We start from the raw sequence: 16,935 nt of genomic DNA on the forward strand, positions 1-16,935 counted from the left end.
AAAAATTCCATAAGATATTTTAAAACTCAATTGGACAAATACAAAAAAGTTTTAAAAAAAAATGAAAAAAATTCACTATAAATCAGAATTGAACAAATGGAAATGAAAGACTCTGTGAGACATCAAGAATCAATGGAGCAGGAGGGGCAGAGCCAAGATGGTGGAGAAGGCACAAGAGACTTTCTAAGTTCCTCTCATACCTCATGACCAATTATTAAAATCAGCCTCAAAAATAGTGCTTGACTGGCAAAATTCACTAAGACTAGAAGTACAATTAACCAGCCGAAGATAATCTAGAAGTTCATTAGAAAGGTGCCAGAATAGATTCCTGTAAACAGGGAAATAGGAGAGGCTGGCAAACAGAGCAGACCAGGGGAGAAGCTGTCCTCTGTGATTAGAAAAATTACACAGACGACTTTGACATGAGCACATTGCTCTGCCTTGGTTGTAAAGCAGCAGACCAGCAGAGAAATTAGAGCCAAAAGCAGAGGGTACTCTAAAGAGCACCAGATCCTAACAGGACCTAGCTATACCTACCCAAAACCAGAAGTGACTCAGCACTGAGCACAACACAACTGTACAGCCCCGTTCTGCAGGAAGGGGCTTTTCTTCAGGGCAAATACAAATCTGCATAGCAGGGGGACACAGCCCAGGGCAGCCTCTTATCTGCACAGTGCGGGGCTCAGCCTGAGGGAATAGAACTTCCACAGCTCGACTGTGCTTCCCTGGTTAGAGACACTTCTGGTCCCTGTGGGGCTATTTGCTGGTCAGCTGCTAATACCCACAACCCCACAGCGGGGTTTGGCTTGGGACAGTGACCCTTTCGTTGCTCAGTGTCTAGCCCCAGGGCAGTCACAAATCTGCACAGCAGGGTTCTTCAATGGGTACTGCTGCAGCTCGCCAGTGCTAATCAAGTCTAAATCACTTCCTGTGGGGAATTCTTTCCCAGAGCACTCCTGTACCTGGCCACTTTTTGTAGCCAGTTGGCAGACTATCCCTCCTTTGCAGAGGAAGCTGGTAACTCTTTGCCTGGAAGGCAGAAATTACAGGCTTTAAAAAATGAGTAAAAAAATAAAAAGGATGATCGATAGCTTCCATACAGAAAGAGAGCAGGTTAAAATTACTATTTCTGTATTTCTTGCCATCATATTAGCCCAAGATTATGCTTTTTTTCCCCTGCCTCCCCAACCTCTTCCCTGGTATTAAACTTATGGGCCCCACTTGCATCACACAGCCTTTCCTCATTAGTATCTCTCCCTCCTCCCTTTAAATCCCTTTCCCTTTCTTGTACTTATTATTATTTCTTGTCCTTATTATTCTTTTCCTTTTCCCTTTTCCTCCCCCCCTTTTTAGTGAGGTGAGAGAGAATTCTTTGTAAAACAAATATGTCAATTATTTTCTCTTTGAGCCAATTCTGATGAAAGTAAGATTCACACTTCCTTCAGGTATGTATGATAGGTTTTCAAATTGGCCTCTTTGTGGGATGTAGTTTCCCTCTTTTTATTTCCCCTTTTCCCTTTTTCTTACACTATCCCTTTTCCATTTCTACTTCCCTTTTTTATGTTATATCAGTAAAATCAAATTATACATGTGGTTTTAATATATATCCACAACAGAAATACAGTTTTCAAGGGTTCCTTTTACTTTTTTCTGCTTCTCTTGAGTCCTATGGTTGGAGATCAAATTTTTGTTTAGATCTGTTTTTTTTCTTCCTTAGAAACAAATGGAATTCATCTGTTTCATTAAATGTCCATCTTCTTCCATGGAAGAAAATGCTCAGCTTCGCTGGGTAGTTTATTCTTGGTGCATTACAAGTTCTTTTGCCTTTCAGAATATCAGATTCCAGGTCCTTTGATCCTTTAATGTGGAGTCAGCCAGATCTTGAGTAACCTTTATTGTGGCACTTTGGTATTTGAATTGTTTTTCCTGGCTGCTTATAATATTTTTCCTTAGTCTGATAGTTCTGAAATTTGGTGACAATATTCCATGGAGTTTTTTTAGGGTCTTTTTCAGAAGGTGTTTGATGAAGTCTTTCAATGTCTATTTTACCTTCTGGTTCTATTACATTTGAGCAGTTCTCTTTGATGATTTCCTGTAAAATAGTATCTAGGCTCTTTTTTTCATCACACTTTTCGGGAAATCCAATAATCCTCAGATTATCTCTCCTTGATTTATTTTCCAGGTCTGTCATTTTCCAAGTAGATATTTGACATTTTTCTCCAGTTTTTCTTTTTTTTTTTTTTTTTGGTTTTGCTTGAGTGATTCTTGGTGTCTCAAAGAATCATTCATTTCAATTTGTTCAGTTCTGATTTTTAATGAGTTATTTTCTTCATTAGCTTTTTTTACTTCTTTTTGTATATGTCCAATTGAGTTTTTAAATGAGTTGTTTTGCTCTATGGGATTTTTTTTTTCCATTTCACTAAATTTGTTTTTAGTGAGTTATTTTCTTTTTCTAATTCACAAATCCTATTTTCCTGTGGTTTCTTTACCTTTTCCAATTCACTAATTCTGTTTCCCTGCACTTTCTGTGAAATCTTTACCTTTTCCAATTCACATTTCAGCAGGTTGTTACTCTCTTGCATAGCTTCTCTTTCCTTTCCCCATTTTTAAAACTTCTAACTCTCTTTTGAGATTTTTAATAATCTCTTCTAGGAGAGCGTTATTTGGGGTATTGTCTGGAGGCTGTTTGCTATTAGTCTCTTTGGGGTAGGAAACCCAATCATTCTCTTGATTTTTTTACTCATTTTTTTAAAGCCTTTGATCGGAAGATCATTATATACTTCAACAACAATACTATATGATGATCAATTCTGATGGACATGGCCATCTTCAACAATGAGATGAACCAAATCAGTTCCAATTGAGCAGTAATGAACTGAACCGGCTACACCAGCAAAAGAACTCTGGGAGATGATTTTGAACCCCTTCATAGAATTCCCAATCCTTCTATTTTTGTCCAGCTGAATTTTTGATTTCCTTGACAGGCTAATTGTACACTATTTCAAAGTCCAGTTCTTTTTGCACAGCAAAATAACTGTTTGGACATGTATACATTTATTGTATTTAACTTATACTTTAACATATTTAACATGTATTGTTCAACCTGCCATCTGGGGGAAGGGGTGGGGGGAAGGAGGGGAAAAGTTGGAACAAAAGGTTTTGCAATTGTCAATGCTGAAAAATTACCCGTGCATATATCTTATAAATAAAAAGCTATAATAAAAAAAAAAGAAATGAGGAGCAGAAGAATTTCAGAAAAGCCTGGAAAAGCTTACATGAAATGGTACCAAGTGAAGTGAGCAGAACCAAGAAAATATTCCACACAGAAACAAGATTATATGATGATCAAGTGACATGGACTTGACTCCTTTCTTTTTTTTTTTTAATTAAAGCTTTTTATTTACAAAGTATATACATGGGCAATTTTTCCAACATTGACCCTTCCATAACCTTTTGTTTCAAATATTTTTCCTTTTCCCCTTATCCCTCTTCTATCTGACAGGTAGTCCAATACATGTTAAATATGTTGAAATACATATTAAATCCAATATGTGTATACATATTTATACAGTTATCTTGTTGCACAAGAAAAATCAGATCAAGAAGGATGAAAAAGAAAAACTGAGAAAAAAAAAAAGACTTGACTCTTTTCAACAAGGAGGGGATTCAAGGCAGTTTCAATAGAATTTGTGATGAAAAGTGCTACCAAAAAGTGCTACCACTCAGCTACCAAATTAATTTTCCAAAAGCATTGGTCTGATGATATGATTCTCCCTCTCAATAAATTCTTGTGACTCCTTACTTCATAGATCAAATACAAAGTCCTCTTCACCATCTGACCTAGTTTCTCTCCCATACAGTTCCATGGGCTGCATGCCACACACTCAAATATACACACAATTTTCCATTTTCATACTTTTTGCAATGACTGCTCCCCATACCTAAAATGCTCTCTTTCTCACTTCCAAAATTCCATTTCCCTGGATTTTTGCCTTAGTCAGTTTGAATCCAAGATTTTGCAGGAGGCCTTTCTTTCTTAGTCCCAACCTCATCTCATCTACATCTTACCATCTTACTTTCTTTTTTTCTTCTCTTTTTTTATTTACAATAAGTTTTATTTTTTATTTTTTATTATAGCATTTTTATTTACAAGATACAGTCATGAGTAATTTTTCAGCATTGACAATTGCAAAACCTTTTGTTATAACGTTTTCCCTTTTTGTCCCCACCCCTTTCCCAGATGGCAGCTTGAACAATACATGTTAAATATATTAAAGTACAAGTTAAATACAATATTTGTATAAATGTCCAGTTATTTTGCTGTATGTACAAAAAGAATCAGACTTTTAGACAGTGTACAATTAACCTGTGAAGGAAATAAAAAATGCAGATGGACAAAAATAGAGGGATTGGGAATTCTATGTAGGGATTCATAGTCATCTCCCAGAATGCTTTCGCTGGGTGTAGCTGGTTTAATTCATTACTGCTCTATTGGAACTGATTTGGTTCATCTCGTTTTTGAAGAATTGGTAATCATATAGTATTGTTGTTGAAGTATATAATGATCTTCTGGTCCTGCTCATTTCACTCAGCATCAGTTCATGTAAGTCTCTCCATGCCTTTCTGAAATCATCCTGCTGGTCATTTCTTACAGAAAAATAATATTCCATAATACTCATATACCACAATTTATTCAGCCATTCTCCAATTGATAGACATCCACTCAGTTTCCAGTTTTTGGCCACTACAAAGAGGGCTGCCACAAATTCTTGCAGGTATAGGTCCCTTTCCCTTCTTTAAGATCTGTTTTGGGATATAAGTCCAGTAGTAACACTGCGGGAACAAAGAGTATGCACGATTTGATAACTTTTTGAGCATAGTTCCAAATTGCTCTCCAGAATGGCTGGATGTATTCACAATTCCACCAACAATGTATCAGTGTCCGAGTTTTCCCACATCCCCTCCAACATTCTGCATTATCTTTCCCTGTCATTCTAGCCAATCTGACAGGTGTGTAGTGGTATCTCAGAGTTGTTTTAATTTGCAATTCTCTTATTAATAATGACTTGGAGCATCATTTCATATGGCTAGAAATAGTTTCAATTTCTTTGTATGAGAATTGTCTGTTCATATCCTTTGACCATTTATGAATTGAAGAATGCTTTGATTTCTTATAAATTAGAGTCAATTCACTATATATTTTGGAAATGAGGCATTTATCAGAACCTTTGACTGTAAAAATGTTTTCACAGTTTATTGTTTCCCTTCTAATCTTGTCTGCATTAGTTTTGTTTATACAAAAACTTTTCAATTTGATATAATCAAAATTTTCTATTTTGTGTTCAATAATGATCTCTAGTTCTTCTTTGGTCATAAATTCCTTCTTCTTTCACAGGTCTGAGGGATAAACTATCCCATGTTCTTTTAATTTATTCATAATCTCATTCTTTATGCCTAAGTCATGAACCCATTTTGACCTTATCTTGGTGTATGGTATTAAGCGTGGGTCAATGTCTAGTTTCTGCCATATTAATTTCCAATTTTCCCAGCAATTTTTTTTCAAATAGTGAGTTCTTATCCCCAAAGCTAGGGTCTTTGGGTTTGTCAAACACTAGATTATTAAAGTTATTGGCTGTTTTATACTTTGAACCTAACCTATTCCACTGATCTTATTGGGAATGGTTCCAGTTTATGCCCATTACATATGATGTTTACAGATGATTTTAAGTAGATGCTACTGATTATTTTAAGAAAAGATTATTTATTCCTATACTCTCAAGTGTTTTTAATAGGAATCGATGTTGGATTTTATCAAATACTTTTTCTGCATCTATTGAGATGATCGTATGTTTTTTATTAATTTGGTTATTAATATGGTCAATTAAACTAATAGTTTTCCTAATATTGAATCAACCCTTCATTGCTGGTATAAATCCTACTTGTTCATGGTTTGTTATCCTGGGGATGATTTTCTATAGTCTTTTTCTAATATCTTATTTAAGATTTTAGCATTGATGGTTTAGGTATCAGTACTATGTCTGTGGCATAAAAGGAATTTGGTAGGACTCCTACATTCCCCATTTTTTCAAATAGTTTATATAGCATTGGGGCTAATTGTTCTTTAAATGTTTGGTAGAATTCACATGTAAATCCATCTGGTCCAGGGGATTTTTTCTTGGGGAGTTGGTTAAAAGCTTGTTCTATTTCTTTTTATGAAATGGGACTATTTAAGCAATTTATTTCCTCCTTTGTTAATCTGGGAAGCCTATATTTTTGGAGGTAGTCATCCATTTCACTTAAGATATCAAATTTATTGGCATAAAGTTGGGCAAAGTAACTCCTTATTATTGCTCTAATTTCCTCTTCATTGGTGGAAAGTTCTCCCTTTTCATTTTTAAGACTAACAATTTGATTTTCCTCTTTCCTTTTTCTAATCAGATTTACCAAAGGTTTATCTATTTTATTAGTTTTTCACAAAACCAACTCTTAGTTTTATTTATTAATTCAATAGTTATTTTACTTTCAATATTATTAATTTCTCCTTTTAATATTAGAATTTCAAGTTTAGCATTTGATTGGGGGTTGTTAATTTGGTCTTTTTCTAGCTTTCTAAGTTGCAAGCCCAATTCATTGATCTTCTCTTTCTCTATTTTATTCAAATAAGCCTCTGAAGATATAAAATTTCCCCTTATTACTGCTTTGGCTGCATCCCACAAATTTTGGTACGATGCCTCATCATTTCTTTATCTTGAGTGAAATTATTAATTGTGTGTATAATTTGCTATTTCACCCAATAATTCCTTAAAATGAGATTATTTAGTTTACAATTACTTTTTGGTCTATTTACCCCTAACTTTTTGTTGAGTGAGTTTTTACTGCATCATGATCTGAAAAGAAAGCATTTACTATTTCTGCCTTCCGCATTTAATTTTGAGGTCTTTGTGTCCTACTATGTGGTCAATTTTTATATAGGTTCCATGAACTGCTGAGAAGAAAGTATACTTCATTCTGTCACCATTCAGTTTTCTCCAAAGATCTATCATACCTAATTTTCTTAATATTCTATTTACCTCTTTAATATCTTTCTTATTTGTTTTGTGGTTTGATTTATTTAATTCTGAGAGTTCAAGTTTGAGGTCTCCCACTATTATAGTTTTACTGTCTATTTCTTCTTGCAATTCTCTTAACTTCTCCTTTAGGAAGTTAGATGCTATGCCACTTGGTGCATATATATAGTATTTGTATTGATATTGCTTCATTGTCTATGCTATCCTTTAGCAAGATATAGTTTCCTTCCTTATCTCTTTTAATTAGATCAATTTTTGCTGTTACTTTATCTGAGATAAGGATGGCTACCCCTGCTTTTTTTACTTCAACTGAAGCATAATAGATTCTGCTCCAGCCTTTTACATTGACTATTTATGTATCTCCCTGCTTCAAGTGTGTTTCCTGTAAAGAAGATATTGTAGGATTCTGACTTTTGATCCAGTCTGCTATTCGCCTCCACTTTATGGGAAAGTTCATCCCATTCACATTTACAGTTAAAATTACAAATTCTAGATTTCCTGTCATCTGATCCCCAGATTATGCTTTTGTTTTTCTTGCCCCCCCATCCCCTTCCTCAGTATTAAACTTATCGGCTCCAGTTGTGTCATGCAGCTCTCCCTCTTTAGGATCCCCTCCTCCTCCCTTTGAATCCCTTCCCCTTTCTTGTACCTTTCCCTTATTACTCTTTTCCTTTTCCCTTTTCCTCTTCCACTTTTTAATGATGTGAAAGAAGATTTTCTGTAAAACAAACATGTCAATTATTTTCTTTTTGAGCCAACTTTGATGAGAGTAAGATTTACACAATGTTTCTCTCCCTCTCTAAATTCCCTCAGATATGATAGGTTTCTTTGCCTCATTGTGGGATGTAGTTTCCCGGTTTTTAATCTTCCCTTTTCCCTCTTTCTGACACTATCCCCTTTCTACTTCTACTTCTCTCTTTTATGTTATATCAGTAAAATCAAATTATACATGTGGTTTTAATGTATATCCATAACAGAAATACAGTTTTCAAGGGTTCCATTTACTTTTTTCTGCTTCTCTTGAGTCCTATGGTTGGAGATCAAATTTTTGTTTAGATCTGTTTTTTTTTTTTTTTTTTTTCCTTAGAAACAAATGGAATTCATCTGTTTCATTAAATATCCATCTTCTTCCATGGAAGAAAATGCTCAGCTTCGCTGGGTAGTTTATTCTTGGTGCATTACAAGTTCTTTTGCCTTTCAGAATATCAGATTCCAGGTCCTTTGATCCTTTAATGTGGAGGCAGCCAGATCTTGAGTGACCTTTATTGTGGCACTTTGGTATTTGAATTGTTTTTTCCTGACTGCTTATAATATTTTTCCTTTGTCTGATAGTTCTGAAATTTGGCCACAATATTCCTTGGAGATTTTATTTTAGGATCTTTTTCAGAAGGTGTTTGATGAAGTCTTTCAATGCCTATTTTACCCTCTGGTTCTATTACATTTGAGCAGTTCTCTTTGATGATTTCCTGTAAAATAGTATCTAGGCTCTTTTTTTTCATCATAATTTTCAGGAAGTCTAATAGTCCTCATATTATCTCTCCTAGATCTATTTTCCAGGTCTGTTGTAATTCCAAGTAGATGTTTTTTCCTAAGTTTTCATTTTTTTGGTTTTGCTTGTCTGAGTCTTGATGTCTCAATGAATCATTCATTTCAATTTGTTCAGTTCTGATTTTTAATGAGTTATTTTCTTCATTAGCTGTTTTTACTTCTTTTTGTATATGTCCAATTGAGTTTTTAAATAAGTTGTTTTTGCTCTGTGGAATTTTTTTCCATTTCACTATTTTTTTTTTTATTTTTTTTTAGTGAGTTATTTTCTTTTTCCAATTCACAAATCCTACTTTCTTGGGAGTTCTTTTCCTTTTCCAATTCACAAATTCTGTTTTCCTGCACTTCCGGGGAGTTTTTTACCTTTTCCAATTCACTTTTCAGAAAGTTGTTACTCTCTTGCATAGCTTCTCTTTCCTTTCCCCATTTTTCTTTTAGCTCTATTTTAAGATTTTTAATAGTCTCTTCTAGGAGAGCCTTTTGTGTTGGGGACCAACAATTATCTGGAGACTGTCTGCTATTTGTTTCCTCGGGGTTGAAAACCTACTCTCTTTTTGTATAGAAGCAACCAATAGTTCTTTTAATTTTTTTTACTCATTTTTAAAAGCCTGTAGGGTCTGCCTTCAGGGCCAGGAGGTTACCAGCTTCCTCTTCAGAACAGGGATAGGTATATGGACCGTGGAAGTGCCCTATGAAGAACCCTGCTGTGCAGATTAATGACTGCTCTGGGGCTAGAGGCTGAGCAGTGAAAGTGTAACTTCCCCAAGCCAAAGCCCACTGTGGGCCTATGGATATTAGCAGTTGCCCAGGGAATAGTCCGGCAAGGCACTGGAAGTGGCTCTGCCCAGGAAAAAACAGTGGCCCTACAGAAGTTCTATTGCCCCAGGCCAAGCCCCCTACTGTACAGATTAGAGGCTGTCCTGAGCTGCGACCCTTGCCATGCAGATTAGTGACTATTCACTAGAGCCCTGTGCTGCGGAATACATCTGCACAATTGTGCTGTGGTCTGTGCTGAGTCACTTCTGGTTTTGGGTGGGTATAGCCAGATCTTGTTAGGTTCTGGTGTTTTTAGAGTATCCTCTACCTTTGGCTTTAATTTTTCTCCTGGTCTACTACTTTGTAATCAAGGAAGAACAGTCAGCCTATGTCTTCTCTATAACTTTTCTAGCCACAGAAGCTACCTCTGCCCCTGGTCTGCTCTGGACGCTAATCTCTCCTATCTCCCTGCTTGCACTGATCTGCTCCAGCCTCTCAGGACAAAACTATTCTGGCGATCTTCCAGATTATCTTTGGGTGGCAAATTGTACTTCTAATCTTCATGAATTTTACCAGTCAGGCCCTATTTTTGAGGCTGAATTTAATAATTGGTCATGAGGTTATGAGAGAAGCTTAGAAAGTTGCATGCGCCTTCTCTGCCATCTTGGCTCCACCCCCCTTACATTATCTTCTATCTACTCTTGCGTGTGTCTGAGAATGGCACAATTATATTCGTGTTTTTCTCCACTTTTAGAATTTCTGTTACTTCAATGAAAGAAATATTCTCACACTTAGTACAATGCTTAGTAACTCATACCCACTTCATAAATGCTTGTTGACTGACATTTTATATATATATATATATATATATATATATATATATATATATGCATATATATATATATGCATATATATACATATATACATACATATATATGTGTATAATTTAATATTCCCATTTATGTCACCGTAAGTTGTTCAAATCGTTTTTCCCAACAATCTAACATTATTGTCCTCCTTATTTTTTGTTTTCTGCTAGATTTATCTAGCTCTAAGGGGATCATAGCCTAAGAATTATGGTTCATAGTTGGTGGTCATGAACTATGACTGGAGGAAAGAGTAAGGCAGATGACTTTGGACAGCTCTGCCTCACTTAAATTCAATTCACTTGCAAGTCAAGACATCACTCTCCTGATGTCATTGTTCCTTTTTGAGCAAATGGACAACTTTGCAAAGGGAATCTTGTGCAAATGAATCCCAGGTTACAAATATGTCAAGGGTAAGCTCCCACATATGGCATATAGATGTTCTTGTGTGGCTTAGATAGAAGCATAGTAGACATTTCTAGCCTCTTCCCTCCTCCCTTTCTCTAAGAAAGACTTTTAATTCAGGTTAATCGGGGAAGCTCAAATTTGGGGCCAATGGTTAGCATTCTGTTGGATTAGAATTATATTTATTTGCTCCCTTAAATGTTTTTAATCTAGGAGATATGATTTACAGGTTCAGGCTAACTTCTAACTTTTAATTCTTTGTCAAGAGGAAGATCCCTCCAGATACAAGGCTTGACTCCTTTATCATACATAGCAATTATCAAAGATACCTATTAATCCAAATCATAGTAAAACAGAAATTACAGAAAGTATACACAAGAGAATATAAACCTGATAATACAGAATGAAGGAGCTCTCCTATTCTGAGAGAAGTAACTCAGCTCAATCAAAAGAATCTTAGATCTCACATAGGGGCTAATTCCCTGATGTGTCTAGAGTAGCAAGCTGAGGACAAGAGACATTATGGAAATTGCCAATTCCTTTCATGTCTTTCTAGTCTTTTCCTTCAGCAATTTAAGTGTGATGGGCTTCTTCCATTTTCTGTCTTGAAAATGAAAGAAGCACCCAAATTGCCTTGAAAAATTCTGAAGAGATTAAAAACTTGAAAGAGAACTAAAGAGCTCTTTTCCTTCCTGCTCTGGCCAACTCTATCCAGCCCTTCACATTGGCCAATCTTTAACAAAAAGAAAAGAGACCCATGCACCAGTGGGTTTGAGGACTGAGGTTACACAGAAAATCAATAAACAAAAATAAAATTATTAGAGTAAGAATTTGAAACTTTATATTGTAGCTGGAAATAATATAGGTTCTAAAGGATTTGCCCAAAGGCTGAATGTGGGGCTGTCTAGATGAGGATTCTTAAAATTTTATGTATTTGTCACAGACGACATAATACTATCAGTCCAGTAAAGACTGTGGGCCTCTTCAGAAAAATGTTTTAAATGAGCAAAAATGAAATTCCATATAATAATAATGGAACCTAGTTATCTTGAAATACAATATTTTTCTTTTTTTAAAGTTCATGGACCAGTGGTGAAGAATCATTGCCTTAGAATGTTTCCTTTCAAGAAGTTTGCAATCAACAAAGTTAAATAGGGTCATGCACGTAGGAATGATATGCCTTTCAAAGTATAGGGAACTTGGGACAGGTGCAAAGTAGAGCAGGAGAGGAGGGGAGTTCAAGGTATTTTGCCTAATCAAAGCCTTCCAACTCTGAACGGGTCTAGAATAGCCTGAGAGCCGGGAGGGCTGCTGCTGGAAGAATCCTTCCGATTGAAATTTAGCTCATTGGTGAGACTGCTCTCCAATCAAATCTTTGGAAGCTCAAGGAAAGGATGGGCCTGAGAGGGCAGGGAAAGAACTGTCCAATCAGAGACTTAGTACCTTTGCACAGGCGCAGGCTTGAGGAACTTCCGGGTATAGTTGGTATAGTTGCCAAGCTGAGGCCATGAGGCCTTGGTTGATCATTTTATTACCTCTAATCTTCAGAGTCAAAGCCCTATCGAAGAGTAACGTCCCAGCAATCAATGACATCGAGTTTATCCATGAATGTGTGGAGATGCACAATTTGCTTCGGACACAGCTTACACCACCCGCAGCCAATGCCCAGTTCATAGTGAGTGCGCAGATGCAGCCCAGTTTTTTCTCAGGCTGAGTATTCTGGGATGCTGGCACTAGGAGGGCTAAGAGAGTGATCCTAAACTCTTTCTTCACCCCTCAACTCCCCTACCCCTACCTCAGTTAACAGTTGGAAATTCGAAAAGAGAGCTTAGAGATCCTCAAGGGTCCCTAGGTGTTTAACTTTAAAATATATTTTTTGACCATTTAAAAATATTTTACTATTTTTGTTTTATGTTAAATATAATTAGCACATATTTAATACTAAAAATATTTAAGGATTGTCACATGATTGTATTTCAGGATAATTGATTTCCTTCTTAATCTTAAATTTTATTTTAAGCATTTAAGAGCATTATTCTGAGAATAGTCCCCATAGTTTAACATTTTACAGATGAGTTAGCCAATAGATATTTATTAATTGCCTATTATGTGCCAGTTCCTGTGTACTAAGTGATGGGGAAACTGATGCCCTTCTTTATTGGGACTCCACTCAAACTGTATGGGTTGTCACCTGAGTGTGTTAGGGGACCCCAGGATGATGCCCAGTTTGGCTGTTTTCTCTTCAGAAGCCAAAAAAATCTCATGATACATCAGACATCCCTCTTAGTGATGTGTGATTTCAGTGGTGTCTCTTTCTCTTTGGTGGAATTGTTTTGCTGGACCCCAGGCCACCGAAAACCCAGAAACTTGAGTTTTTTACTGGGCTGCCAAATCTTATGTATTAATAACTCAGTCATCATCAAAGATCAGGAAACAAGGTTTTAAGAACCTTAGGCAGATCTGTACTCAGTCCAATCAGGATGCCATTATCAGTATGATGAAAGATGTTCATTCCAGGGGCACAATTAAAGAGGCCAGTGCACTTCCCATCCATTGGAGGAAAATTGTGGGAATATTCAGTTATTTATAGGGTAGGATAGAATAGGTGTACTGTATACCTTGCCATATATAAATTAACTGAAGAAGACTTATATAATTTGACGAGCAACAACAAATCCGTGTCTGCAAGTAGCGATCAAGTGGTCCATGATGTTAACTATCCCTAGGATCATTGAAATAATAGATGAGACCTCTGTATTGAAGGCTAGTTAGTTGTCAAGCTCCAGATGTCACTGGCTTTGTGTACTGGCCAGACTATTTAAATGGTCAGCTTATAGCAGCCCTGTATCCAGGAGCTCCTGGATGAAAATAAATGATCTTGCTCTTACCTCAAGTAAGAAATGTTATATTAAAATATCTTTTTTTTAAGTTAAATCATCTTGAAATCTATCCAGGTTATGAACCCTTTCCCTTTAGATAATGAAGTCTCCTAGAAATTTTTATTTGTAGATGAGGTTACACTACTTACACTTAACTCTACAATATGTTATAGATTTTTACTATTTTATAGAATTTGGCTTAACTTTCACATAGGAAAAAAAAAAGTCTAGAGAGAATGTCTATTGCAAATATTATAATATGCATTTAAATATCTATTGCAAATATTATAATATTATAATATGCAGTTACATAGTTGAACTAAGTTGAGCTTCTAATCAAAAAAAGAAATGAAAAGTGGCCTGAATTTCCTTCAGCAAATTGCATAGTTTCTTTAATGACCTCAAACTTTCTCCAGAAAAAGGATCATATTTTTAATACAAATATTGCACTAACATATTATATAATCAAGTCATGAAACATTGCATTCTTTAAGGAATTTGAAATTAATGTAATAAAAATGAGAGATGTGAGTCTAAGTTGTTGTAATGAATAAGAAACTTTGAACAAGATTTGGTATAAAGAATATCATTAAATGAAAAAGAAGATTGGCCAGTTGCATGATGAGAAGAAAGGAAAATGTGTACATAGTCTGAATGCTTCACAGTTTATCCTCCCAATGTTAGAAGAAATAAAGAAGATCTTCTGTTTGTTGTCTGAACTCTCACAATGAACTTAAGTCAACCAGTAAGTGTGTGTGTGTGTGTGTGTGTGTGTGTGTGTGTGTGTGTGTGTGTTTGTGTGTAAAACATCTACTCTGTGCCAGATGTTATATTAAAGAACTAGGAACACAAAGAAAAACAAGAGTCACTACTCCTAAGAGCTTACAATTTAATGGAAACAACATTGTGCAAACAATTTTGTACAAATAATCAACAGACAGGATTAAATTGGAAATAAACAACAAAGGGAAGACATTAGAACTAGTTAGAATTAGAATTAGTGGCTGGGAAAAACTTCCTGTTAAAAAAAAGGATTTCAAGGAAGCCAGAAGGCAGAGATGAAGAGAAAAATTATTCCTGGCATAGGAGTTTGCTAGATGTCAGAAGATGTTTGAAGCACAAAAGACCAGTATCTCTGGATCACAGATTATACTTTATGAAATGGAAATGTAGAGTGTGAGGAATGTGCAAAGCTAGATTATGAACTTTGAACAATAAATGGAAAATTTTGTTTTATTTCAGAGGTGATAAGGAACTACTGAAGTTTATTGAATAAGAAGGTGATATGGTCAGCTTTTAGATCACTGTTATATCTGAACAGAGGATGACCTGGAATGGAGCCAGACTTGTGGTAGAAAGACTAAACAGCAGGCTATTGTAATAATTCAGGTGTTAGGTGATGAGAGTACTAGAGTAGTGGCAGAATCAGAGAAGAGAAGGCATCATATAAGAAAGATGTCATGAAGGTATAATTGACAGGCTTAATAGATATTGGAGATGAGAGAAAAGATAATACCTAAATTTCAAGCCTGGTGCCTATGAGAATACCCTCAAAAGCATTAGGAAAGTTAGGAAGTGGAGAAAGTTTGGGGAAGAGTTAACTTATGGACCTGTTGAGTGTAAAACACCTTATGAGACATTCAGTTTGAGATATGCAATAAGAAATTTGGAGACATGAGACTAGAGATCACAAAAGAGTTTTAGCCCTGAACAGTTTATTGATTTGAAAATTGTTATCATAAGATATAATAATTTAATCTAAGAGTTGAGGGGTTACCAAATGGAATAGAGAAAAGGGCTAAAAGTAGAGACACCTGCAATTAAAAGGAGACCTGGATGAAGATATAGCAAATGCGATTGAGAAGAGCCAATCTCATAGGTAGGAGAGAACCTAAAGAAGTTTCAAGAAGAAGAGTAATTGATAATTTCAGATACTGTGGAGAAGTCAAGAAAAATGAAGATTAAGTAAAGGGCATTGAAATCGACAGTTAAGTAACTTTGGAGAAAGCAATTTTGATTGTATGAGGTTGACAGATTGTAGACAATGAAAAGTGTGAGAAGAGAAGAAATGGAGGTACCTATTATAAATAGTTTTTGCATATTTAACTGCGAAAGGTAGGAGAAATATGAGATAGTAGCTAGCAGAATAGATTAAATTGAACATTTTTGGAGATAGGAAAGACATGGGCATATTTGTAGGTAATAAAATAGCAACTGACAGATTGAACATAAGTAGAATGGAGATGGTAAAGGGGACAATCTGCTGGAGAAGAGAGGATGGAATTGGGACCATTTTTACATACAAAAGAGATCTGCCTCATCAAGGAGAAGGACTACCTCATTTAACACATAAGTGAAGGAGGAGATAGTACGAAAATATATTTGAATGAGATGAGAAAAGATGGAGTTTTCTGTGAATGGCTTTAATTTTTCAGTAAAATAAGTCATTCTCAAAAAAGAATGGAGAGTTAAGGAGGGGTTTAAAGAAAAGTAAAAAGATTTGGAAGAACCACTGTAGAGAGTGAGATAGTCAATTAAGGAGATGTAAAAGAATTGCTTTCCAACAATTAGAGTCCAGTTAAGATTATGTAACATAAATTTATAGATCTAGTAAGATGGTTTTGTGATTTATCTCCTCTACTCTTACCATCACACATGTATGTATGCATATACACACAAACATACATATATAGGCATAAACCTACATAATACACACATATGATGGCAAGAGTTGAGTTGAGGAGAGGGAGAGACTGTGAGCCAGTCTTCAAAGAAAGAAGAACTCTTTAAAGAAAAAAGAATGTTTTGGAGTTTAATAGACAACAGCTAACAAGATTTTAATTGGGTACTAGATATGGATTAAATGCATCTCAGTAAAGGAAGAAAGGTACCTAAACCTGGTGGTAAAAGACACATAGGTAAGTTACCCAGCATGGGAAGGCATGGATGGGTTGCAATATGCATTATTGAAAAAGACATTCAAGTTGGTAAGAGCATAGATCCATTTGAGTATATTTTAAATGTGTTTTTCAAATAAAGCAATTTTTTAAAAGTTCATGAACTCCATTCTTTTTTTTTCTAACAGAGATGTTTAATCCATTCACATTTAAAGTCATAATTGTTAAATTTGTGCCTTCATTGAACTATGTTATATTGTATTTTTTTCACCCCTTTTGTTAGGTCAGTGTGTCTTTATGATTTGTTTTGTTTATAGTAAAACATCCATATCTTCTTATACTAATTACCCTTTCCTGCCCAATTCCAAATTCTGAGAATTTACTTTTATTACTGTGTTTTCCCCTATAATTTGTAGCTTCCCCTTCCAAAAAAAATACTGTTTCAATTTCGCCTTCTCCTACTTTATTCCTTTCCCCTTCAAATACTCCAATCTAATCCCTCATTTTTAATTTTAGGCTT

General features: G+C 35.4%; 1 protein-coding gene across 2 annotated transcripts in view; it reads left to right on the forward strand.

Annotated features, from left to right (window-relative positions):
* Positions 1–12,088: 12,088 nt before the first annotated feature.
* LOC141544517 (GLIPR1-like protein 2) overlaps positions 12,089–16,935 on the forward strand; it is an 84,512-nt gene continuing 79,665 nt past the window's right edge. The window contains exon 1 of one of the 2 annotated variants that reach the window (XM_074270791.1): positions 12,089–12,314. In XM_074270791.1, coding sequence (XP_074126892.1) covers positions 12,147–12,314 — 168 coding nt within the window. In that variant the 5' untranslated portion in view covers positions 12,089–12,146. The remainder of the gene's footprint in view (positions 12,315–16,935) is intronic. The other variant, XM_074270792.1, reaches the window with a different exon arrangement.

The sequence above is a fragment of the Sminthopsis crassicaudata genome, chromosome 5 (genome assembly GCF_048593235.1).
Source record: "Sminthopsis crassicaudata isolate SCR6 chromosome 5, ASM4859323v1, whole genome shotgun sequence".
Taxonomy (NCBI): Eukaryota; Metazoa; Chordata; class Mammalia; order Dasyuromorphia; family Dasyuridae; genus Sminthopsis; species Sminthopsis crassicaudata.